The sequence below is a fragment of the Apus apus genome, chromosome 3 (genome assembly GCF_020740795.1).
Source record: "Apus apus isolate bApuApu2 chromosome 3, bApuApu2.pri.cur, whole genome shotgun sequence".
In the NCBI taxonomy this organism is placed as follows: Eukaryota; Metazoa; Chordata; class Aves; order Apodiformes; family Apodidae; genus Apus; species Apus apus.
The window spans coordinates 78,506,589-78,532,583 of record NC_067284.1 but is presented as its reverse complement, the minus strand read 5'-3'; the positions used below and the strand labels follow the sequence as shown (position 1 = coordinate 78,532,583).

General features: G+C 40.7%; 2 protein-coding genes across 8 annotated transcripts in view; both read left to right on the top strand.

Moving 5' to 3' along the window:
- The first annotated feature begins 42 nt into the window (after positions 1-42).
- On the top strand, positions 43-14,872 carry YIPF4 (Yip1 domain family member 4). Of its 2 annotated transcripts, XR_007889017.1 has the most exons (7): positions 43-313; positions 3,203-3,356; positions 6,204-6,375; positions 8,534-8,611; positions 10,483-10,596; positions 11,102-11,249; positions 12,248-12,332. XR_007889017.1 is itself a non-coding variant. In XM_051614619.1 (6 exons), the coding sequence occupies exons 1-6, from the start codon at positions 220-222 to the stop codon at positions 12,383-12,385; spliced, it is 750 nt and encodes a 249-aa protein (XP_051470579.1). In that variant the 5' UTR covers positions 50-219; the 3' UTR covers positions 12,386-14,872. The 2 variants fall into 2 exon arrangements, 1 of the variants encoding a protein (XP_051470579.1); XM_051614619.1 differs by lacking the exon at positions 11,102-11,249 and having other exon boundaries at positions 50-313; positions 12,248-14,872.
- Positions 14,873-16,422: 1,550 nt separating this feature from the next.
- Positions 16,423-25,995, top strand: part of BIRC6 (baculoviral IAP repeat containing 6) — a 171,377-nt gene continuing 161,804 nt past the window's right edge. For 5 of the 6 annotated variants that reach the window (XM_051613084.1, XM_051613086.1, XM_051613087.1 and 2 more), the window contains exon 1: positions 16,430-16,802. In XM_051613084.1, coding sequence (XP_051469044.1) covers positions 16,556-16,802 — 247 coding nt within the window. In that variant the 5' untranslated portion in view covers positions 16,430-16,555. Of the gene's footprint in view, positions 16,803-25,995 lie in introns of all 6 variants that reach the window. The other variant, XM_051613088.1, reaches the window with a different exon arrangement.

The window sequence follows — 25,995 nt, the reverse complement described above, 5'->3', positions numbered from 1 at the left end:
GGACGCCGGCCCGCGCTGGCAGGCGAGCAATCGGGGCGCGCCTTGCAAGCGGCCAATCGGCGGGGCCGTCCCGCCCGCTGCTGCGCTGCCGGGCGGCTGCGCCGTGGGCCTCGGGTGCCGCCGCCACCGGAGGGTCCGGCGAGGCTGCAGGCCCTGCTGCCCGCCCGCCCGCCCGTCGCTTCCCTCAGCGGCCCCGCAGCCCCCGCGGAGGGCGGGGAGATGCAGCCCCCGGGCCCGCAGCAGCAGCAGCAGCCGCCGCTCTACGCGCCCAGCAACGGGGACTTCACCTTCGTCTCCTCGGCAGACGCCGAAGGTGAGCGCGGGGCCGCGAGCGGGGCCGCTCTGGCTCTCCCGAGAGAAGGGCTCGGCCAGGCCCCGGGACAGCGGCGGCGTCCGCGCCGCTGAGGCGGGAGGTGCCTCGCTGGGCTTCCTTGGCCGCCGGCCCCGCCGCCGCGGCTGGTGGCGTGGCTGGGGGCGGGGCGGGCGGCGGGGCGGCCGGTGCCCGCGGGCCGGGCCTCCGAGAGCCCGCTGTGGCGGGTGCCGGGAGCGGGGCCTGACGCGGCTGCCAGCAGCGGCTTTATCCGCCTGGAGGAAGCGCCGCGGCTGCAAAGCCGACCGTGGCGCTCCGGTGAAGCCGTCACCGAGGTTGCTCCCGGCGACCGGGCGCTGGCCGTGACCGGCCCTGCTCACAGAGCGCTCCGTCCTCTGCCCGGCGTCTCGTGGGGATGGTGTAAGGCTGCCCCGGAGCCTCGGTGCTGTGCCTCGTTTCGGCACGGCAGCCAGGGGGTTAGCGAAGCCCTGCGTGTGGCTGCCGCAGCCGCGGTGTGCCGGGGTGCCGGGGTGCCGGGGTGCCGCCGGGTCCTGCCCCGGGGCTGCGGGAGCGGGGGCGCGCGGAAGTCAACACTCTGGTGGTAGCTTGTTGTGATGGAGAATGAGCTTTTAGCCTCCACCTATTTTAACAACAACCATTTTACTTTGTGTTTAGTTGCCGTTGTGATTGTGCATAGGGAACGGTGTAAATCCTGACTCATGTGCCCCACCCTGGAAAAGAATTATTGATGTGGAAAAGCTACTGTAGAATGCCAGGTTTTTTGTTAACTTCGCAGTCCTTTTGCCAAGGAATACTAATCAACAGGTGCAGTCTCGGCTTTGGCTTTTTGGTGATGATGGTCAGTTTGTTTTGTTTTTCTTCTCCACTTCAGCCTGCAAAACGATCCATGTACCTCTGGAAAGATTCCTGCTTGAAGTATTAGTTGCACAATACCGAACCCAGTCCAGTACAAGCTCCTTCCCAGTAGGATGTGCCAAATTGGGCTCAGTTCTGTGTGCTTTATGAACACAGACTGGTTCGGGGTTTGTCTCTTGTACTGCCTTTTCAAAATTGAGGACAAAAACTGTCTTTGAACCACAGTGCCTGGTTAAGATGAGGTATGCAAGATACCTCAGTTTTGCTTCTGTGGTGCTCTGCCTGAGACAGGAGCCAGGAAGGCACTCTAACTCTAGCAAACCATGACTTTTTGGCAGATTCTCCAGCACTCGGCTGGCCTGCTGTTAACCACCTCATTCAAAGCAGCTGGTAGAGGAGGTGGTGGGTCATCTTTTCCTTGGTTTCTGCAGCTTTATGTCTCTCTTGAGATGTCTTGCAAAATATACTTAAGATCATGCTAATAGGTTTCATGGTAAGAAAGTGTGGGTGTAGGTATTCACTAACCATTGGCTGCTTAATGGAGTCTTGGTAAATAAGACTTGCATAAAAGTTTCCCTGTCTCAGGATGGCTCATCAGCTGTCACTATGAAAGGAGAATTAAATGGCTGGTTGGACTGTTATTGTTTGCTTATTTTGACAGCCACACCTGTGCACAAAGAGTAGCAAGAACCTCTCCTTACAAAGCTGTGTTATATTACAGAAGAAAGAAATACTTTTAAATTACAATTATTGTCCCAGTAACAATAGAAGACTCCTGGAGCTTTCTCTAGCTTGATGCCCTCATGTTAAGAATACATATTTCTTCTTTCCCCTCTCACTAACCAGCAGAGGAAGGCTTTGCTTGTGGCTGGTGAGAAGAGTGTATGTGTGCCCATACTTGGAAGAGGAAAGAGAAATTATTTAAGTTACAGTGATCTTTGCAAGGATCCTGCACAGATGGTATTTCAAAGATGGTGAATCAAAGCAATGGACCATTAGCTCTCATGATTCTGAAACAGCTGAATAGCATTTATGGAGAAGCTTAAATTTCAGCTTGAGTAGCCTAGCAGGCTGATTTGGGAAGGAAATTACTCTTAAATTAATTGCAATACTGAGTGTTCAGTGAATGCTTCATACATGCTGGCTGAAGACTGTGTAATTCTGTCATTGTAAAAATTTTCTTTCTATAAAACTATGTTGCATTTTGATAGAAGAAGTCACAAATGTAATCTAGTATCAGTTGACTTGCCTCTGTAAGTATGTATTTCAGAAATACTTTCTATAGCTAGTTGTTTTGGGAAATGTGTTTCTAGGAATTTCTTGTGTGAAAAACACACAATAATGGAAAAAACAACATAAGATTTTCTTTGGTGAGGTGAAAAAGTGTTGGAGGAAAAGAGAGTTTTTGCCTCTTGATATATTTGTAATAAGGTTTGTACAGAAAAAAATTGTGCTTCTGTTTGGATTTTTCTGTTTTAGCAAATATTGGGAATCTATTTTAAAGGCAGGCTACAAAGGGAAAATACCTACAAATGCTTTCCTTTCATGAAAAATTGTACAAAAAAGCTGAACCAATGCCACTGTGCAGGAATGGACTCCAAAAGATGTGTAGTATGGTCAGCAAAAAAATAGTAAATAATTCACAACTTAAAGTATTATGAGACTTTAATTGGCTTACTCCTTTTATGCCTTTAAGTGCTGAGCGATAAAGCAGAAATTGAAGCCTTTCTGTCATACCATAACACTGTGTCATCAAAACTAGAGTTCCATCTAGAAGCTAAAGCTTGGTAATTTGAGACATAAACCGATGTTGTTACTATTGCATTGAAACCAGAAGTACCCCTTCAAATTATGTGTCTGTTAAAGTATAATTTTGTGCTATAACTTGAATATTTCATGGTGATGACCAGCACATGTAGCTTTATAAGTCTGTTGTTTATCTTCCAGTACTTTGGAAATCAAATGGATTTTGGCAAGACATAAAAAAGTGTATCTTTCTCTCCCTTTTTCTCTAAGATCTTAGTGGCTCCATAGCAACTCCAGATGTTAAGCTAAATCTTGGAGGAGAATTCATCAAAGAATCTACTGCAAGTACATTCCTAAGACAGAGAGGGTATGGCTGGCTTCTGGAAGTGGAAGATGATGACCCAGAAGATAACAAGCCTCTCCTGTAGGTCATAAGTATTTTGGGGTATCTGTCTTTATTAATTGTACAGGGGAAAAAAACCAACTTGTCTCTCAACTTGTCCTACACTCTGTGACTGTGACTAGAATTCAGCTTGACAAATTCTTGACCAATTAGTATTTCCTGGTGCAGGAATGAAATAATTACATATCTCGTTATGGGTTTTATTTTTAGTGTAAATTAAATGTTTATTATTTACACTGTGGGGGAGGAAGGAAGGAGGAAGTCAAATTCCTTGTTATTAACCTCTAGAAGTATAAAGCTTTTTTGGCTTTTTCTGCTCTTATCTGTTGACCTTTTCATGGCTTAAAAAATTAGATTGTGTTCTATTTATCTTTTGCGTTGATGTTGCAAGTTTCTTCATCCTATCAAGGAATCGGAGGCAAAGACAGTCCTGCGGAAAGACTGTGTTAAGTAAATCTAAGTAAATTCTGTGATGTACTTTGAAGTGAATGAATTGTAAATCATGCTTGTTGCAGTAGGGATGATAGAAGCAAGGTAGCACAAACTTCACAATCTTTGGTGCGATCTTCTATTATAAAGTTAGATTAAAAGGGTGTTAATGTTGAAAGACAACAAAGCCCTTCAAACAGAAAGTATCAACATCCCTTGTTCTGTTCACAGGAGCATGGTTGGCTGAAGGAAGTTTACATCTTAAGGCTACTGCACTATGAATCAGGCAGCCTGCATCTTAATCCTTGTTTTGCCCCTAAGCAGCTTCATTCTCTGTGTCTCTGTGGTTTTTTGTGTAAATTGAAGATAATAATGCTTTACAAAAAATGGAGTAATGAGGAGAGTACTCTGGAGAACTCTAATAAGAGTGTTGGGAGAGAACAAATATCTGGAGAGTTTAATTAATTTAAAGTATTTTTCAAGTTTCATAAAGTGTGCAGAAGAAGCCCCTTGTGTGAATAAATCTGTTCTGTAAACCTCTCCCTTCTCAGTTAGAAACGGAATGGTGTGCTAAGGTGACAACATATGAACCTCCTGTTTTGTGTAGCCTTTTATACCACCAAAAACAAGTTTGTGGATCTAAGACAGCTAGGTGTTCCAAGCTGTTGATTGCTGGAAGTGAGGAGAATGTGCCAGGCAAATTATTAGCTTGTGGCAAACAGGATGAATGTATCATCCTAACAGAGAAGACCTTAATCTGACTTTCATGTAGCAGTTTTTATGCAGTTCTGATTGTTCCCAGAACACATTGTTGTGAAGCCTTGCAGCCTAAGTCCTGCTAAGGATTTAAAGAATAGCAGCCAGCTAAGGGAATTTCACCAACATGGTGCTACCGTGCAAACGTCTTGTTCAATAGAGTGAGATTTATTTTTTTCTTTCTTGGGCAGCCATGCTCCAGACACTTGCTTCCTGTTACAGCTACCACCACATCTTAGGTGAGCTAGCTGTCAGCTTCATGCCAAAGACAGTTTATTCACATGAAAAGCTGTCAGAAGCCTCAGGTGATTACAAATAATTACTTCCAGACAGGAAATATTTGTTCTACACAATCTTCAGAGTAAAATAAAGGAATGGTACAAGCTGTTTAAATGGAGGGAAGCAGAGGCTTCTAGTCTACTCCTGAGGTTCAAGGATGCATTAAAGAACAATTTCTGTTATTTGCTCACAGGTTAGTAATACTAATTCTGAAATAGCTTCAGTAATAGCAATCCCAAAATTTCCTTGAAAGACTCAATGAGCAATATTTATTTATTTATTTATTTAGTTATGTTAAAGAGAAATTGTGGTGAATTATGTCTTTGTGTTTATTTCTTGCCTCAGCTTTTCTGTGGAAAAAGACATAACTCAAAGTGTTGTACAAAACTTTCTTTAAAGGACCTAAGATAAGTTTCTACGTTTTTCTCCACTGCTCTTAAAATGTACAGCAGAGGAGTATATGCCAGGAAGTCTCTTGCAGCTCTTCAGAGCTCCTCAGCTGTGACTGCATAAGGAAAACACTAGCATACAGTTTTGTCCTAAGGTTCCATGCCTAAACTTAAAGAAGAAAAATTGCCCGTTACTTGGAAAGTCTGCTTCCTTCCCCTTGTGCTAGGATAATCACAAGATGATCTACCAGTTAAGAGCCTCCTACGCAGAAGAATCTTCTGGTCAATTTGTAGCTGCTTACAGATAGTTTATAGCAGGGAGTAGAAAAGGCAGTTGGAGAACATCCAGATCTGTTGTTAGAATTTGTTCCTAGTTTAATTTGCTTTTATTTATTTTTACCTATATTAGAAACAATTAAACAATTAGTATAATGTGGCCTGCTCAAAACTACTGTTGTTGAAGGAAGTAAAACCCCATTTTATTAAAAAAAAAATAAGTTTTACCTGATGTATTTTGAATGGTTTAGGTTTAGTGAATGTAAAGGTATTCTTTCCTGTAGAGTTCAAAATAAAATCTTTCCATAATGAGTATACTCATGGCAGACTGCTTAGCATAGGAATACACAGGCATAGTTTTGTGTATGTATGGCTTTGACTTTTAAGTAGATACAGTGGTATGAAAATGTCATGTGTTCCTGCATGTCAGAAAATAGATCTACTGTTGTAATGTTGACTGTTAGGCTTCATTGTGTATGTTTTGTATTTTCAGTCATGTAATTGATTTTTGAATAATTAAATATATCTCGCTGTGTCACACCAGTTACTGAATGCAGGATGAAGGTATGGTGTTGCTTTGTTGTGGACAAGCTGTTGCTTGGCTAGTCATGGGTTCAGAAAGCCTTATGGGTGACAGGAAACTTGCTCTATAACCTACTGCTTGTTCCACAACTTAAATTTTTAAGCTCTGTTTTATTATTGTGGTGTATAGTAATGCTTTCCTGCTTTACAATTTCAGGGAAGAACTCGACATTGATCTGAAGGATATTTACTACAAAATTCGATGTGTGTTGATGCCTATGCCATCTCTTGGCTTTAATAGGCAGGTAGTGAGAGACAATCCAGACTTTTGGGGTCCTCTAGCAGTTGTCCTTTTCTTCTCAATGATTTCATTATATGGACAGTTTAAGGTAGGTATAAAAACCTTCTACGTAAAAAGAAATCTAAACTGAATTTGGGGACATGATTGCTGAGCAATTAGCATTCTTACTTAGAAAATCTTGTCCTCACCAACTAATACAGAGCATTTCAAATGTTGTTTCTCAAATTAATGTGTAAGAATTAAGAAATGTATGAAATAGCCCACAGATAAGTGTGATGAAATGTCAGGCTTATTTTTATACAGTAAAACAAAGAAAAGATCTGGTTTCTAGAGGAAACAGATCTGATGGGTTTATAGTCCTATTAATCTTTCAATTTCATTTATGACCTTCAATTAATGTGCTTTTTATTAAAAAAAAGTTACTGAAGAACATTAGTTCGGATGCCATTAATTTTGCTGACACAAAGCTACTTGTTTAATTTATACTATATCACTGCTGTTATCTGATATATTGAATCTTCATTAGTACCATTTGCTGTTTTGTCCTCCCTGCTCAGTTACAGTCAAATAACTTCCCTTTGATCAATAGACTTTTTCCATACTTCCTTCTGAAGCCTAGGGTGAATAGCTATTCAGAGGCCTTGTGCAGATTTATTTGGACTCCTTAAACACCATTAGTCTTTATGTTCAGATTGAAATAGAGAAGTGGTAACATCTATAGTCACAATTTAAATGTAAGCCTAGGTGGTCCTGCTTCAGAAATTTGTGTTTAGTAATAGTTGTTTAAGATACAATGTAGTATAGCAGTAAGCCAAATGTCAAGTAGCAGAATGGGCTTATGCAAGGATTTCTGCAAATTGTGAGATAAAATCACTCCCTTTGCAACCTCTGGCTTCCATACTGTGTACCAAATGCTGACTAAGAATTCACTATTAGCATCTTGTTTCTATGAGACTTGGAGTAGACTAAACCACTGGATTATTCAGTACGGACCACTGAGCTGTCTCCTAGGCAAACAAGGACCATTCCTTGATCCCATGACAGATAATCTACCTTCTGCATTTCGTGTACCTACTCTACATGAACAGTAGGTCTCGTGTTTCGTAGGAACAGTGGATTTACCATACAGATGTAAAAGTGTTGTACTTGTCTGAGGAGGGAAAGCTAGTAGCTATCAAGAGAATGACTGACAACAGCTAGACTAGATGAACTGAATGGTGTGCTGTAAGCTGCGGAGAGACAAGCATTCCTGCTCTAAGTCTTTAAAGTGGTCCTCTTTTACGTAGTGGGAGGAAGGGGGGAGTAAATGGAGGCTTTGCACTATTTTCACAAATAGCATAAGGCATTATATTTCTCTTAGTTTTTTGAAGTGGTGCTGTGATTTTAATCTGGTTTTAAATTTAAATAAAAATCCCCTATTTTATTCTTCTGTGAATCTGGAACTTCTAATTAAGCAAAAACATTGAATTGAGTAGTAACTTCACTTTTAAGTGCAGCCATTTTTAAATTTGGAAATATGGAGACTGCACTGGTATTGTTGTTTCCATCTAAAAAGGTATTTCAAAAGGAGGAGTTTCCCTTTTTAATCCTCCCAGTGACTCAACTCCAATAATAGCTAAGTTACTTTGAAGGTTCTTTTAAGCCAGATAATTATTTTAAGATTTCTTCTTCAGTTTAAAAGCAGAGCAATGAAAGAAATAAGAAAATGTAATTAAAGACTTTGTCCCAGGAGCCTAGGGCTGTTTCCTAAGTTGTAATCATCATCAAGCTCTACTGAGAGTTAAAGTCCTATGTCTTCTTCTGAGTGTTCCCAGTTTGAGTAAAGAGTAAGGTGGTGCCTCTACGGATGAAAGAAGCAGAATGCATATTCCTTGTATTGGTTGGACTGACTTTTGAAAACTTAGTCCACCTTTTGTAATAGGTGGGATGCAAAGTCATTTAGCTAGGGAGGTCTTAGCTTAAGCTTTAACTAAACCCTTCATACTCCATACAATATTATAATACTTACAAAACATGTTGGATTTGCATTCCGTGTTCACCAAACTGACCATTAATATGATTCTGTAAATGAAATATCAGAATTTTATTCTGAAGTTGCATTGTGATACTAAGTAAAACTATTCTTGCAACAATTCAGAATTCAGCTTTGTGTAATAAAATCCTTGACTGCAGTGATTAATAGAAATGACTTCTTGCTTTCTCAACAGGAGTCATTAATATAAATTAATTTTTCTTTATCTCTTAAGGTTGTTTCTTGGATTATAACTATTTGGATATTTGGATCCTTGACAATTTTTTTACTGGCCAGGGTTCTTGGAGGAGAAGTAAGTACCTTTATGTGAGAAGGACGTGGAGGTAATGTAAAGTCTCATAGCTACATTTTTCAGTAGTTGGTTGGGTTTTCTTGTTGCGTTGCTTTTGGCCTTGTGGCTAACTAACAATGAATGTAATTGGTAGGTGTAGCATTTACCTTTTAGGTTCTTGGTCTCCAAAATAAAATCTAAAATAACAATGATGGTCAGCTAATCTTTCTGTGCAATAGATGGTCTGCTGGATGTAATAATCTGGAAATTTGTAGTATGAATCCCAGAAATTCTAAAAAGTACCAGTGATCCCGAACTGAAGTCCATTCTTGAGGGACAAGTGCTTTTACTTTTTTGGTCACGAAGCTCAATGGGATCCTTTCTCCTCCTTTGCACTGATCTTTTACTGCCCCTTATTTAAACTTTTTTTTTTTTTTTTTCCAAAATTATGCTAACAGCAGTTGTTTAATGTCCTTGTGGGTAGAGCACCTACTAGTGTTTGCTTTCAGCCTTGGCCTGATGCAGTTAAAACCATTAAAGAATGAAAGTCAATGCCTGTTCTTGAACTGCAAAGCCAATTGAAATTCTGGCCTAGATCCCTCCCTCCAGCTGCTGTCACTGGTAGGGTTGGAATAGAGGTTTGAGCTGTTTACAAATTGAGTCACTAAGCAGTTCAAGTGTAAACAGCAAAAAATTACTTACAGCAAGGCCTACAGACAGCTACAGTGGAACACTGAGAAGTATAGAAACTTCTTAAAATGGCTCTGCAGCATAAAGTGCAATGGACTGTGTCATGAAGACCTAAAAATTATGATACTTGATTTTTATATTTTTACTATGCATCTTGCATTAATGGTGAACTAGTGTTGAAGGCTTCCTGCATTATTTACATTTACTTCCAATTTTTTAGAATTTCCTTTAATCATAATTGCTAGAATTGTCTTGTGTGAACACTGTTTTGAAAGAAAAAGCTCTTATAAGTGTGATTGCATGGTATTTCTGCATACCAGCATAATCCAGATGCCCTTAAATCAAGCTGTTTTGTGGTTCAGAATGTGAAATTATCAGAATGTATAAACTGGATAGAAAATAAAGGACTGCACAGCTCACTGTGAAGATGAAAAGCCAAAAGAGATTGCTTGCAGTATTGTCACTTGTCTTGCTATTGTTTCTCCTGTTAAATCCAAGAAGTGTAGCTGGGCCCAGGAGCATTTCAAACTGTAATAGGGGAAAACTGGGTGTTTTAATCCTCATGAAGCTAAAAACAGTTATGGAATTAAGTTTGAACAAATCTGTTTAAGATAGTCATAATAAATTTAAACTCAAAATTAGAAGATTTCTGTGCCTTAGAGGGGTCACGTTCTAGGTCTTCTATACATGTCAAAAGCATTTGGGTACTTCATATATTTATTTATGTATAATGGATATGAGTATCTTCATGCAGAAAATAATATCTTTGCTGTTTGTGACAGCCAGGACTGCAGCTTGTGACTAAGAGGTCTGTTGTGGTTCTGTGCTCCTGGGAGCCATACGTGCATGGAGACGGGCAGCTGAGAACCACTTAAGGCAGAACAGGAAAATGTGAGGGGTGGGTGGAATTACATAATTTAACCTGTGTAAATACTTCCCTTGGAAGTGATAAAATTGTCATTTACAGTGTTAAACAAACAAACCGTAACGTATTTCTAAGAGAACTGCATTATTAATTACAAAAGTCTGGGGGTAGCATACAGAAATAATTCCCATACTAGTACAAGCTTCCATTAGCTGAAATTTCACTAATATCTGACACTTTATTATCGCTATTATTAATGTAGCTATAACAATATTGTGTTTAGTGACAAAGATTGAGTACTGAAAAGCTTGATTTTGTGTGGTTGAAAATTTTTCAGGTTGCTTATGGCCAAGTTCTTGGTGTGATAGGATATTCCCTACTTCCCCTCATTGTCATAGCACCTGTACTTTTGGTGGTTGGATCATTTGAAGTTGTTTCAACCCTAATAAAAGTAAGTTCAGTATCATATGTTAATAATTGTTTACACTTATTTTAAAGTCACTTAACAGTAAGTATTAATTTATTCAGGACAGCATAGCAATGTGTTGAAATATTCAGAACTGCAACTTAAGTTCTGTGGTCCTTTTGGTTAGCGTAATGGACATGACTGCCAAGTGAATTCTGTTTTGAATGTTTCTTTTGAGTGCTTGGGTATATACTGTGTTGTTGCTATAACAACACCTGTTGTTACCAGGTTAGCTTCTGTTTTAGTATTTTGCTGTACTATAATAGTTGCATGAAAGTAAATAAGACTGTCATTTCGAGAAAAAATAAGTCTCAAAATGAAGAATCTGAAAATAAGCTATTCTATCCCTCCCCATATAATCCAGTTTATTTTTAGTCACTGCAGCATGAATATGACATTAGTCATTGTTCTGAGACCTTCCCATAGTGGTAGCAGTACAAACCTCTCAATGCCCTTTGCAGAGAAGGTAAGTCTTGTTCTCATTTTACAGATGTGGACTGTAAGGCACAAAGCAAGAACAACTTGACTGATACCACCTGCTGTTGGACACCTTTTATGAAACTAGCAATGTGCCCTGAAAGATTCCAGAACTACATAAGTTCTTGGAACACTTAGAGTCCTTCTTAAAACCATTTTAGGTAGCCTGTGAAGTTACTCCTGAACTTTTGGAATGGTTGACTGAGAAAATTCTGTTACTAGCTAAGCTGTATGCTTTTTCAGTTCTTGTTCTCTTGGTTTGATTAATTTCTATCCTTTTAGCTTGCTGGTTAACAGTAATATTCAAGTACAACTAAAGTGTATGATAAATAATTGCTGTGTTTATGATATGGTAACTTGCAATTACTGTTAAGTGATACAGTCAGAAAGCAAATAATTAACTTGCCAGTTAACTTGAAAATAAATACCTGTTAATGAAACCTCTGTTACTTGATCACTACTAACAGTCTCACATTAACTTGAGGGTGAATCTGTGCACAGTTCTTACCTTTGCATCATTAGTTTGAAAATGCAGGACAAGCCCTATATGGCCAAAACTACTTACACTGTGATCTGGTTTTGATACAGATTGTGTTTTGGCAGGCTTTTCACTGCACCTGAAAGAAATAGGTGTGTGAGACTCAGTTAGCTTGAGCTGCACCATAAGTAAAGAAAAGCTCATGACACATCCTGAAATAAAAAATGGTAATTTAACCCTCTGGTATATATTGCAGGAGGAAGAGTCAAGTATAGTAACTCTTGCTTAAAGAAAGGGGGGGGGGGTGGGGTGTTAATAGTTGGGGACAGTCAAGTTCAAAAGAAAAGGTATTAATCTAGTGAAGTTTCCAGTTATTGGTGTATGGTTTGCTGTGTGGTATCTGGATGTCTTACATTAGAGAAAACTTACTGTAGGTCCTTAGCTGCTCGCTTCAGTAGAAATGTCTCAAATGAAAATAACATGCCCATTTGTCAAGTGTTTCTCTAACCTTAAATGAAAATGCATAGTATATGCTTTCTGTGTGTGTGTGTGTATGGGGAGTCCTTGCCCCAAAAAATTCATTTTGGGGGGTTTCTTTTTAATTATATTGTGAGATGATATCTTGGTATTTGGAGAGATTTTCTTGTGGTGTCAGCTAAGGGTGTTCATCTTCTTTTTCAGTTGTTTGGAGTCTTTTGGGCTGCATACAGTGCTGCATCATTACTAGTTGGAGAAGAATTCAAGACCAAGAAACCCCTTCTAATTTATCCAATCTTTTTATTATACATTTATTTTCTGTCTTTGTACACTGGGGTGTGATCTAGTGCAAGACGTGGCCAGAAACCATATGTTATTCACTTGCAGACTGATAATGCGTAAGATTAAGGAGGCTGGAGATAATGCAAGTGACTGTTTTGTATCAAGTTGTCAGGATGTTTTGAGATCGAAGAGCATACTTGTGTATATTATTTAATGAAGCAATTGTAGCTATATAGATTTGTATCAAAGTTCTAGGTTTGTTTGAGACTCTTCAGATTTTATTGAACAACAACAACAAAAAAAAGAACCTTGTGTTTTATAAGAAAGAGTAGCAAAACCACAACTCAGTACCTGTGCCAAAAGCACTAGGACCATATTACTATTTTGGAGGAGAAAAATGAGAAGCTCACTCTAACAATCGCAAAGTGCAATTTTTCTTTTGAGAAAACAGAGCTGGCTTTTTGGGCACAGCAAATTCTGTAGATAATATATATTTATGAAACAGTTCTGATTGTTCACAGAATAGTGTGTATAATCAAGACATGAAGATACTACTTTTAATTTAGTGCCTCAATTATCTTGATTTGGCTATTGAGTTTTTATAAATTCCAATTTCTTTCCAAAACATGTACATACTGTGTATTTTGTATCTATGGCTTGTGTGTAGCGTAAATACTCCTTGGCTGAGGATGTATATTGGGGTTTTAAAAATTGAAGATAGAAGTATTTGAAGTCTTCATTTATTATCTCTGACCAAAGGAGCAAGATATGTACCGTGTGACATAACTAATTAAATTGCATATTTAGAGAATCAAATTATTTTACTTAAAAGTATAAATTTACAGAGAAATAGGTGAGCACCTTTCTCAACTGTAGTGCTGGCTTACTGTCGGAGAAAAGAGATGATCTATCAAATTTGTGTGATCTTCAAACAATGTTATTTTAATATGACAAAATAAAAATAATGCTTCCCTAACTATGTTTTACAACATCTTGCTCTGTCTTGCTGTTAATAGCATGGTATTTAACATGCATCCATTTTTATTTTTTTTTTCCCCCCAGTAATATTAATGCCTTCTCAAGAGAAATAAAAGAGTTTTATAAGGCCAGGTTCTCCCTCCACTAAATAAGGCAGAATTACAGCCTTAGTAACAGTTACAGTCTTGCTAATTTTTACCATCCAAGGATTATGTAATAACGTGATGACATGTTAAATATTTCCTGTGTACTGTGTTGATTGCTTATGTAATGTCCTTATGTTAGTGTTTCTCCACAAGAGAAGTCCACTGAAGCTCACTCTGCATGGTACTAACTTAGGCATTTGCAATCTTCAATATTTAGTATTGCCAAATAGACCTTAAGTTTCTTAATTTTTTTTATAACAGAAATTTTTTTTTTTTTTTAAATGCTGCAAATAAAAACCAGCCATAACAAGATAATAGCAAGGGCTGTCTTTGATCCCTGATGGACAGATTTCTTTATCAGAACTGCAGTTTTTCAGCTTTTTAGACTGTGTAACTTGCCATTTTAGTAGCTTATTTTTACCACTCGTAACTGACGCAAAATATATATTTAAATTCCAACTCTACCAGAGACCTTTAGCTTATTCAGTCTGCTTTTCGGGCTGCTGCTTGTGTTGATTTTAAATAAAACTGTAAGTAGATGCTGGACAAAAACTGTAATACTCTAGCTTGTAGTACATTAAAGGAGAAAAACTGGTAGAGTGATTGACTCCTCACCTAATTTTGGACTTTTGCAGAAGGTTTGGTAGAATTACTGCAGGGTCATACTGAACTAATTATACCAGCAGCTTAGTTCTTATCTACAAGTGTTTTGTGAGCATTCATACCACATTCTAAAAACAGTATGCAAGTTACAGTGTATTAAAAAAAACCCCAACACATTAGCTTTGAAATCTTGTGTGATAATCTGGTTTTACCTCATTTTTCATTATTTCTATTTCTTTTTTTAACAGCAATATCCAACTAGTATCAGAAGACTCAACTTAGACCCTGAAAATACATGTTTAACTAACACCACCACAAACATTTAGGTTACTAGGCTGTCAGAGAGCTTTAAGCTTAGTTCTAGTTTGCATAGCTGTTCATTAAATGTCCATAATGGATCCCATGCATCTGAAATGACTCAAGAGAATGAAATGACATTCAAAGGATGTGAGAATGTTCTATTTAATCTCCAGATATCTTGATTCTTTTCTCTCTCTACTAATGTTCTGTGAAATTTAGAGTTTCAATTTTAACTGTTCCTTTTCACAGACTTGGCACATGTGTAATATGCAATGTAGATATGCACTTAACACAGTACATACTTTGTACACAATTGCAGATTTGCACCTTTTAATCTTAGTATCTCTAGGGTCACCTTTTGCATATGCTGTGCAAGAAATATGTACAAACAGCTTTCAAAGGGTTCTGATAGTTTGTAATAACTTTGCATTCAACAAACTCATATTTTTAGATGAGGTATGTGTGTAAATACAAGATGTGTTTTATAAAAATTTTGAATTAAACTTGTTTACAGAATGTATGAAGCTCATTTATATTTACTGACTTAAGACACATTCCTATACATGTTATCAATTTTAAGTTATGAGGCTGTAAATAAGTTTTTGTGACAATATATATACTTCTGTCTGTCAAACCGGGAAACCTAGAAGAGCACATCCATCTGTCAAAAAGTTTCTTCTCTAAGATGTAACACCTCAAGGTAGAGACATGGGTATCATACCTTAATAATGAGACATGCTCTTTGGATGATCTTCTGTATAGAGCAGCTGGACTTGTGTGTGTGTTTCTCCCTGACATCTTCTGTCAGGAAAAATTACACCTACTTGAGAAGTATATGAAAGCAGTTGCTTTCCTGTGGAGACAACATACAGCTTCAGATCTGCTTTACGTTTTGTTACTACTCTTATTGGTCTTTCATGTTCTGCTTGAAACAGTGAAACAAGCGTAAAGGCTGCTTGTTTTGCTCTCAGAACAAATTTGATTTGCCTGGGTGCCATTACATACGTGTATGGTTTGGGAGTTTTGTGTGTTTTTTCCTTTGTGCAGACACTGTATTCCTTAAATATTTTCCTGCTACAGCAGCCTGTATCAATTGGGGTCCCTCTAATAAAATATTCTTCTGTAGGAAACCACGTTATATTTGAAACATCATTATATTTACAGACCAGCAGTAGCCTAAAAGTTTTCTCAAATACTGTAGCAGAACATGCTTCTTAGATAAACGAATGCTTACGGGTAGGCTTAGCTGTACGAGCTGCTTTGGCATTTCAGGAGTAGAAAGGGACAATCTCAACAATACAAAAGGTTTCGTTATGTCATTCTTGAAGCATGAAGGTGAAAGCTGCTTCGGAACAAGCTGCTTTCATGAGTAGAATGACTCCGTCCTTACTTCTGAGGGTAAATAAAAGAAGGCATGCAGGCAGGACCGGACCCCGCACAGCCCACACCCCGCAGCAATCCCGCCCCCGCCGCCCCGCAGGCCGGGGACAGCCTGCCCGAGGGCGGAGCTCGTTCCGGCCTCGGGCCTCCTCGCTGGCTGCCGAGCCGGGAGGCGGCTCCACGGGGGCTTCCTCACCTCACGCTTCGTGCTGAAAGAGAAAACGAGTCCCAAGAGCCACGGTGTGAAACATCCGTCCCCCCCGGCTTTTCCCGAGGCGGAAGGCGGCAAAGACGCTCTCCCGCTCACCGCCCGGTGTCTGCCCGGCGCGCCCACCAGACGCCGGCCGGGCAGGGAGGCAGGGGCGCCCGCCCCGCCGCGCCCGGACCCGCCGCCGGCCCTCGGGGGAGCAGCCCCTCCCCCCCCCCCCCCCCCCCCCCCCCCCGCGGCAGGGAGCCCGGCGGGGCGGGGCCGGGGCGGCGCGCGCAGCGCCCCCGCCCAGCTCGCCTCGGGGCGCGCGCCCGACGGCCCCGGGGGAGGCGGGAGGCGCGAGGGCAGCCCCGCCCCTCGCCCCCCCCACAGCCCCCCCCCTCCCCGCCCGCCCGGACAGGCCGCGGTTAACGCCTCCCCCCGGCCGTGTCAGGCCGGCGGTCGGTTCCGCATCCGGCGCGGCTGTGTCACTTCCTGCTCACGCTGGCGCTCTCCCTTTCCCCCCTCTCCCGCACCCGGATGGTGACTGGCGGCGGCGGCGGCTCCAGGGACTGTCAGTGAGCGGCTCCCCCCGGGCCTCTTGTCCTGAGGGCGGCGGCGGCGGCGGTCGGGAAGATGGCTGCGGCGGCCTCCTGCTCCTCGGCGGCTGCGGCGCCGGCCGGGCCCGGGCCCGGGCCGGCCGGGCCGGGCTCCTGTGAGTGGCTGCTGCTGCGGGACGGCTGCCTGCGCTGCGACGCCGACGGGCTCTGCAGCCTGTGCTACCACCCGGCGCTGAACGCCATCCTGGCCGTGACCGCCCGCGGCGCCATCAAAGTCATCGACGGCACCTCGGGGGCCACGCTGCAGGCGTCGGCGCTCAACGGTGAGCGCGGGGCCCCCGCGGCCTGCCGGGCCCCGGGCCGGGCGCTGCGGGAGGGGGCTGCGGCAGCCCCCGGGAAGGCTGCGGGCCGCGATCGCGGCGCTGCGGAGCCCCGGGGCGGGCGGGCCGGAGGCTCCCCGGGAAACAGGTGTCGTGGCGGGCGAGGGGTTTCCGCGGGGGGAGGCCGCGCTGGGTTCAGGCCCTCGGTGCCGGGGGGTTCTCCCGGCGGTTTTTCACCTCGTTTTTCAAGCCTGAAGGGTTCCAGCTCTTCATCCGTGTAGGCAGCACCGAGGCGTTTTTCTTTTGGAAAGTGTGTTAGCGTGGTTACTAAAGATTAAACGGGGTTGGAAGGCTGTAATGTATAGGGTTGTATTTTTTTATTTTAGTTTTCCAAGTGTTCTTGTGAATGACAGCGTTGAACCTTGCAAAGATGAGAAAAAGCGTGTTGTGCAGGATAGGTAGAATTCTAGTTCTTATTGATACATGACACTGTAGTAATTTATTTATTGAGCCTTAATTTGCGTTTGCTAAGAGGGCTTCTTAGTTATTCAATGGTATATTTATAAATATATTTGCATAGTTCTTCAGGCTGGTGAGTGTCCTGACTGTCTCTGGTGCTCATAACAGTATCTGTGCTGTTAAGGGGGCACCATTATGTACGGCTTTGTAGAGGCTAGGACTAGAGCATCTCTTTACCTATGAAGCCACTTAGTTTGTTGTCCGTTAGTGTTTTTACACTGTTAAAAAAACAGCTCTGTAGTAAAAGATCCATATGCAGTTATCAGCCTTTGTTTCTGGTTTATGAATGGTTCTTAAACTGTGGTACTTGTCAGAATATTGACAGGTGGGAAGCGAGGACTGGGTCAGGAAGGCTTATTTGGTGTGCTGTGAGACCAGCCCTTGGCATAGAAAGACGCGTTTCTTGCTAGTCGTGTGTTTCAGTGTTCATGTTCGCATTACACTTGTGTGTGGCAAATAAGATTTGCTGAGTGGTGGTAGTGACCTGCTGATGTTTGCCACCTGAGCATGGTATAGTAGTGTCAAGAATTGTACCGAGATGCTGTAGTTTTAAGTACCATGTGTACTTTCACCTTGAAAACTGGCAACTCTGTTACAATGTCAAACTGAAGAGAACGGGACAAAAATCAGTGATTTCCTTTAACAAGTTAAAGTCAGTACATTGTAAAGTGTAAGGGTTAAGTGTCTGGGACAATGAAAACAAAATTGTGTGGAATTTGTAATCTGTTAGCTGATTTTGTTGTCCATTGCTTGTACTGAAAATGAGACTCTTGTGTGGTGTTTCCCACTTTGGTCAGAATTCAGATCACTTGGCTTCTATAATTCCCTTTCTTCTACCTTGCTTTCTCCTAAAGTGCTTTTTTAAATTAGTAGCTTTGTTTCTTTTTCAAGCTGTTGCCAGAATTTGAGAATTACTTTTAAGTTTGTAGATGTAGACGGCATAAATCAAGGAGTTAATTTGTAATTGGTTGTCTGTTTAGGAGATGTGTAATTCTTACAAGCAGAAAAATAAGTGAACTTTAAATCAAATCTTAAGCTGTTGTTTTATACTTCCTGTGATAGAATCCTTGCAAGGCATTTGATTTAGCGTTCAAAATGCTAACAGCAATACTCCCCTAAATAGTAACTACTTTAAAATAACTTATTGCTTTGGTTCTGTTATGTATATTCCTTTACTTCCTTTACTGTCAGTCTTCGCTGTGATAGCATGGCTGTAAAAGGTAGATTCTGTTCCTTCTCACATCAAACAACATAATTGCTTGCAATCTACCCAAATTTTATCTGAGTAGTATAGCTGATCATTATGTTACTAAATTTAAAAAAAAGAATTATAACCATGGTTTAATTTGAAGAAACTTTAAATGAATGTCCTTAAAGATTCAGACTGACGTGCCTGTCAGAAATCTCGTTCATCTCAGCAGTTGGTGTCTATTTGGGCTGTTAGCAACCATGTTCAGTCTTGCTCTGTCCCTCTTCAGCTCTTCTTTGGGAAGAGGAGGAAAAAGCAATTCAACTGTTCTCTGATGTCTGCCTGCTCCGTACAGTGTGGCCCCTTTTCCTGTAGGGTAGTAGTAGCTAAATGCTGAGACCTGTAGACTAACTCTGTCCATGCTCCCTTCCCTGCCATAAATGACAGGTCAAAGGATATTGTTGCTTCAGGGACTTCTGGTGCTGTAACTAAAAATAGAGTCCTTAGGAATCAAAACTGTTTCCCCTGGGAGACTGCTTGTCCTCCTTGGTAATTTGGGCTGCAGGTTTTTTTGCCCTGCCAAAAGGTGTATATTGGGTAGAAGTGCTGATGCTCATTAACCAAGGAAAAAAACACAACATAGCAGACCTCTCCTTCTAGAAAGCAGAATAAGAAAAATGGTTGCCCATTAAGGGAGAGGAAGGAGAAAAGAGAACACCACCAAGCCTCAATGTTGCTTTTGTTTTCAGTCGCAGTTCACTGGGGCGGTACATTAAGGTTGGAGCTCATTCTCAGTGAAAAGTCTGAACCTGTGGAATACTGAATTTGGTAGAGCAGTGGAGGCTTCTTTAGTTAACAAGTAAATGCAGGTTGCATTCTTTGGGGTGTAGAAGAGCAGGAAGAAAGATGCACAGCCAAAAGGCAGATCAGTTTTAGATCAGGTCCAAACATTAGGATGTGGCCTCTGGTCTGCATGATTTGGTTTCTTCTGTGAACATCGTTGGTCTGATGTATGTGATGATCCAGGGATTGTTTTTCAGAGCCCAAACTGTAGGAATCCAGTGAGGATTATGATTACTATTATACCACACTGAATCTGAATCAGATCTATCTCTTGAAAGTGTGTGATCATCTCTAATCTGTTTCCTGTATGGGCCAGTTGATCATTTGCAACAGCCCAGAGCATGGTGGTGAAACAGAGTACCATTTGTAAAGGGAAAATCAGAGGATCCTTTAACATTAATGTTTGTCTTACCTGGTCACAAGGTTGTCTTTTTTATTCTACCAGTGCTGATGCATGCTGACTATGCATTTCAGAGAGCCAGACTGGAAGTGCAACGACAATTCTTGTGATTTCTACGTATTACACATTCCTATGTGTTTGCTAGTAGTGGTTAGTCAGGACTAGTTTTGAATCTATCATTCAAGTCTGTCAAGTACTTTATTTTCTCTCTTGGGCATTTAAATATTTGTGTGCTTTCAGCTTCAAGTTGAACATTGATAGTCAAAGAGTATGAGTGATCAATCTCCCAATAAAACACTAAGGATGAGCCTTTTTCTCTGCCTCAAAAAAAAACAACACATGAAAACCCCCTGAAGGGTCAAACCAAACTTCCAGAATTATCTTGAGTGACTCTCTCTGTGTTCCTGGAGATGTTTGATTTATCAGTTCTTTCTATTTACAGATAAAATAAGAAAACTGCTTGAACTGGGAGACTGCTGTAATTCTCAGAGAAGCATGGCCAGGAACACAATAAGAAACTGAAGTCTACTGTCAGATGAACAGAGACCATCTTGAATATTTCTGTAGTTTTTTTTTCTAGATTAGTTTGACATACCAATATCATCAGAGTCTTATTCACTAAAATGCACAGTATTTCATAACTAGGCCTTTCTAAATTACTGTGGAGGCCCTAGCAGTAATCAAAATACAGACTTCTGAATTAATACAGGGAAGGATCTGTTCATTGTACATACCTACCATTTCCTGTAGAGGAAACAGACCCTCCGTAATAGAGGCTCTCAAGTGCTGCTTCTCCAACAGAAGAATTTAAGGAAGTAAGTCCTAGCCCAGGAGGTTCACCTGTGGCAGCAAGTTCAACACTATTGTCTATCTCTTGGCATTCCCTTTTGGGAAGTCCTGTTAGTCTTCAGCTGGATCACTTTGAGTTATAGAGCCCTGAAAATCCATCAAGGCGTATCCAGTTCTATTTCATTTTGATTCCTTTCCACTTGATGCAGGAGGCAAAAGGAAAATAAAAGATTGTAATTTGTAACTTGGAAGTCACAGAGGGAGTGTACACTTCTTATAATCTCTAGAAAGAAACTGTTGGGATACTCTGCCCTCCATTTCTGGGCTTGAATTATTTGAAGAAACCATCAGCAGTTTCAACTGTTTCAAGCTCACAGTGGTAATACTTCCTTAAAATTGACGCAAGTTTCTTCACCTTCTTGGCTCTTCTATTAAATTGTTCAATTAGAAGACAGAATATTAATAATTAAGGCTGCTGCTGTTAATACAGAATTTTCTCCTTTATTTTCTCACTGCATGGTGAGTATTGTGAAATACCTGGTGATTTAGCTACAGCCCACCATGTATTTGAATATACTTGGGTGACAATACTAATCTGGGTGAAATGATTTTCAGAGAGATCATTCTGTTGATTTACGTGTACCTAATGTGATTCATTAAGAGCCTTCAGGACTTGAAAAAGCAGAATAGGAGAACTGTTAGATTTGAGTTCTGTGTTTTATACTAATAAAGATTCTAGACCAGTGTGTGCTCCATTTTTCTGCTAGCTTAATCAGAGTATGTCAGACATTCCTTGTTACTTGCCACGTATCTTGCCAGACTGTCAAGATGCCGTTAACTGATATTTCCAAATTCTGTAGGACCACATCTGGATTAACTTCTGCAGAAGCTAAAATAGAGTAAAAATAGAGATCTTTTCTTTTCACATGCCTTTAAAGGGGTGTTTGCATTACTATGTTTATTGCAATGATCCGGAGGTAAAAACAGACAGTGATGCAGGCATATCTTATGTTGCCAGGCAAGATAGCACAATATTTTTCATTTTATTGACAGATCATTAGTATACGGACTGATGGATTCCTGGCTGTCATTGCAGTGTTAGTGCTGTATTGTTAATACAGCAGAATGTTAATTGCAGAATGCTTTCATGTTGAATAAACAGAACTTTCATAGCCATGCAAAAAGGTCTTCTGCAGGAAGATGTATCTTGAAGTGCTTCTTACTGACCCAAAGAGGAAATACTGTCCTCTCTGTCAGGGATTTGAACTTTGACCTCATGCCCTATTCCATCTCACAGGTAGTTAAGGTATTTCTCATTGATATGAAGAATCCTTTGGGAAAATAATGATTTTTCAACCTCAGTGCTGATTGTGGTCCAGCTTCGGCCAAGACAGCTTTTAATATGCTTATGTGATAAATCTTTCAGCTCATCTCCTGGTTGTGTTGTATACTGTGTGGTATAAAATGTAGAAGACTTGGCAGGTGTATGTTCTGGCAGAGATAACTGATTAGTTCAAGTCCAGAACATAATGAAAGAAAGCAGGTAAATCTCTGTTGGACTTGAAGTAATGGAAACATGGAGAATGTTTTTGGTTTGGATTGCACAGCTGAGTGATCTTTAGGAGCACTGAACTTTTTACTGTTCTGAATGTCATGGTGATCAGTGGTTTGGATCTAGCATACTCTCCTGTCCTATAATTGGTCCTAAACATAACATTAGCTGGCTTAGTAAAATCCCTTTCGGAATCTTTAGTTGTATTGTTTATAACAATATTTTTATGGTTGCTATTGCATTGGTATTCATAACTGAAGCTGAAGTGCAAAACATCATCTAGGATTTTATAAGACAGAGTATAAGAAAATTCTTTCCTAGACTGGAGATTGACCTTATTGTTTCTCTCAAGCTTTTAGTAATGATTATGTGTGATTTTTTTGGCATGATGTTGATCAGTTATTTCAGGTTTTCTTTCCAAGTTACATTTAAAACAGGAAACAAAGTTGTCCATCCTTGCTGTTATGAGTATTCTTTCCTGAAGAGTATGACTTACTTCAAAAGTGGTTTTTAGGCTTTCTTGGACATGGTAAGGCTTACAACTGTGTGGACTCTGGGACAACTTTTGAGCATATCAGTCTGACCTAGGTCATGTTATGAGTTTGTTGTCAGTTCCACTGGGGTAAGTAGCTGCTCACCAGTTTTTTATTTTTAAATAAAAAATTTACATGTGAATCAGTTAACTTTCTTGATGGTTCTTAAGTGATGCCACATTATTGCTTTCTCCTGTTAGAAAGCTGTGCATTAAATAGTTAATGCTCTCTTAATTGCAGTGACTGCTTGTGGTCACCAGATGAGTGCTTATCACTGAGTGGACAGTTCAAGAAAGAACAGCTGTTGCCCTCAGTTCTTCCAGAACTGCCATGGTATGTCTGGATGACAATAGGGGAAGGGTCAGAAAGGGTTAAGGAAGTAGAATTCTGGGCAGATGGCAGTGAAGAGTGGGAAGATAGGGGGTGTTTTACTGGGGAGCAAGATGGCACTGTGATTATTGTGGAGAAATACCGTGATAGACTGTCTTCTACAGGATTCTACATTCATGCTGTGATGTAAATGATGGCATAAAATACTGCTCAATAGACTTTTTTTTAATAGTGAAGTTTTTCTGTTCAGTTTTTTTAAGTCAGAACTGACAAGATTAGTGTTTTTCAACATGTTATCTTAGGTTCCCTCTCCATTCAATACAGAGAAAGGAAAAGTCCTTACTCTGAACTTCTGGAAGAACCTGCTTCCAGTTACCAATAGAAGGAGCTTGGCAAGACTAGTCTTAGAAGGCTTAAGTTAGCTTTTTTGAATGTGACGTTTTAATGACAGAATTAAAGTTGAACTTACCATGTTCAAATGTTCCTATGCTGCAAATAGGTGTGTTAAACATATATGGTCCTTCAATTTTGCCAGCTTCTCTAAAGAATTTGAAAAAGGATTCTAAAGAATAGTTTGACTCTTAAATATAGCTTAAACATTAATGGATCTAATCTGTTCTACCTTAGCTTTTCTATGCAGAGGCAATTATTAGGAGAATGTGAGAATGCATTTAATTAATTGGGCGTACTTGTAAGAATTTGGTGGAATTGGAGCTTGGTGTACTGGACTCTGAACAGACTCATAATGCCAGAATGAGACCTTGGAATGATGCTAGAAATATGAAATACCAACTAAACACTTAACCATATAAGCAATTGCTAGAGAAGCTGTCAAGAACTCCACTGAGAATAGAAGTCCATTTCAATGTATTTGTGTTTATTTTGCTATTTCCATCTCAAAAATGAGTATAACAGAACTAGAAACTTAAGGAGTTGGATGGCTTATGAATGTAAAATAATACTGAACTTGAAAATGTAAACTGGGAGTTGATTGTCTCTTCTAATACAAGAGCTGAGGGCATCAAAAGAAGTAACTTAGAAACAATAAAATATGGAGCTCCTGGCTACAGAACATAGTGGATACTATATATTTGTGGAATTACAGCAGCATTGGACAAACTGATGGGAGAACAACCTATCAGAGGTCACAAATTAGCAGGGACTGTGTGTTACAGGAAAATGCCATTGTATACATACTCTTTCTTAAATTCTTCACTAACCACTTGATTTGGACCACTGTCTTGGACATATGTGGGGTTATGCACATTTTCCTGTGATCCAGTATGGTTGCTTCAGTGTTCAGTGTTGTATTTCCTTAAAAGTAATGTCAAAAAGAGGAAAATTGATTTACTGCTGCGGTACTGGAATACTGCTGTTAGGTTTCCCCCTAAACCCTTTTTTCTGCAGACTGAACCTAGTTATCATAGTCTTTCTTCATGTGTTGTATGCTCTAGCCCTCTGCTGGGCCTAGTAGGCCTTCAGAGGTCACTCACATATGTACTGATATCTCAGATGTTGAACTGAAGCTGGACATGGTATTCTGGGCTCAAAGTTGCTGCATCGAGGAGACTAATCTTTTCCCCTGATCTACTGCCTGTTTAATACCTTGTGTGGCAACTGTTTGTCCCTGCAACAGTGTATTGCTACCTCTTGGTCAGCCTTGTCCTTCAGGATCTTTCAGTAGGGTTGCCAACTAGGCATTTCATCCTCTGCTTCTGTTGGTGTATGGGGTTATATTCCATACCAGATGTAAGACCTTGTATTTGTCGTTGTTGAACTTCAGGAGGTTTGTGTCAAGCCATTTCTCTTGCTTTTTGAGATCCTTTTAAATGGCAGCCCTGCCATTTAATGCAGCCGTGCCATTTAGTGCATCAGTTGCCCTTGGTTGCCTCCCACTTGGCATCATCCAGAGTCTTGCTAAAGGTCCAGTCTGCTCCATCTTCTGGGCCATTCATGAAGATAGTAAACCATATCAAGTTTTGCTGATTGGCTGCCAGGTTGATGTTAAATCATTAACTACTGACTTTGTGTATGACAGTCTACCCAGGTTTTCACCTGTGTTGTAGCACAGCCATCTGCTTTTCAGAACTTGCTGCTTCTCCCAGCCTGATATTTTGGAAGCTCCATATAATCTTGGGACTCGGGGGAAGGGAAGCTGAACCATTTCCTGCCAGTCTTTGAGTTTAAAAAGTGCCGTAACTGGATATGTTTTCTCCTGTTAGAGACTGCAGGATACATAATGGGTGAACTCAGCTGCTCTGGACATTGTAGGGACAAAAAGAGGAACTGGGGGTAAAATTTTGTCTGGCAAAGTTTCTTTGTTGTGAAATGCTGCCATGGGAATTGCTCTTGAAGAACGGGAACTTCCTGTTACTGAGCTGAGAAGCATTCCTTGCCTGTCTCTGGTTCTGGGTGGATGCTGTGTAATGTGTCTGTCTGCAATTTGTGAAAGACATGTTTACTGAGTATTTTTAATAATAGTTTTTGCCTTGAGAAAAATTTTGAAGGTGTTTAAAGGAGAATTGCAGGGACCTACATTTTCACAGTTTACCTGAGTTTGAGGGAAGCATTGTAGAATACCTTGTTAAATCTTTCATAATTTGTTCTTGAGGGTAATGGTACAAAGCTCTGTGAGCGAGTGTGTTCTATATGACATACAAGGCATCAGTGATGTTTGATACATGGAGTTCTGAAACAACATGAAGAGTGAATATGAAGAGCTCACCAGTCTCTCTTCCTGCTGATTCAGTCTCAGTTTGAATCTGTAGAGTAGAAGAGGACCCTGTGCCTGCAAAACTAGTGAGATATGAACTGCCTTGATCTCTGTGGGTTTTTGTTTAAGCTCTGAAACCTTTTAAGTGCTAATGTTAGCTTCTGTAAGTAGCTGCTTGATCAGACAGATCTAGCTAATGTGTATGTGGCAGTCTCCAAAGCTTTGGTCCAGATAAAATGTCTTTCTGCTCTATGAAGGATTATTAAAACCAGCTATCTTACAATGAAACTGATAGTGAAACATTCTGTCCTGTTTGTTGCTAAAGGAA

Excerpts from the sequence above, each read along its gene's own strand:
- YIPF4 (XM_051614619.1), top strand. The coding sequence starts at position 220 with ATGCAGCCCCCGGGCCCGCAGCAGCAGCAGCAGCCGCCGCTCTACGCG. Across the intron at positions 3,357-6,203 it reads GAAGATAACAAGCCTCTCCT|GGAAGAACTCGACATTGATC; the intron begins GTAGGTCATAAG and ends TTACAATTTCAG. Across the intron at positions 8,612-10,482 it reads CCAGGGTTCTTGGAGGAGAA|GTTGCTTATGGCCAAGTTCT; the intron begins GTAAGTACCTTT and ends AAAATTTTTCAG.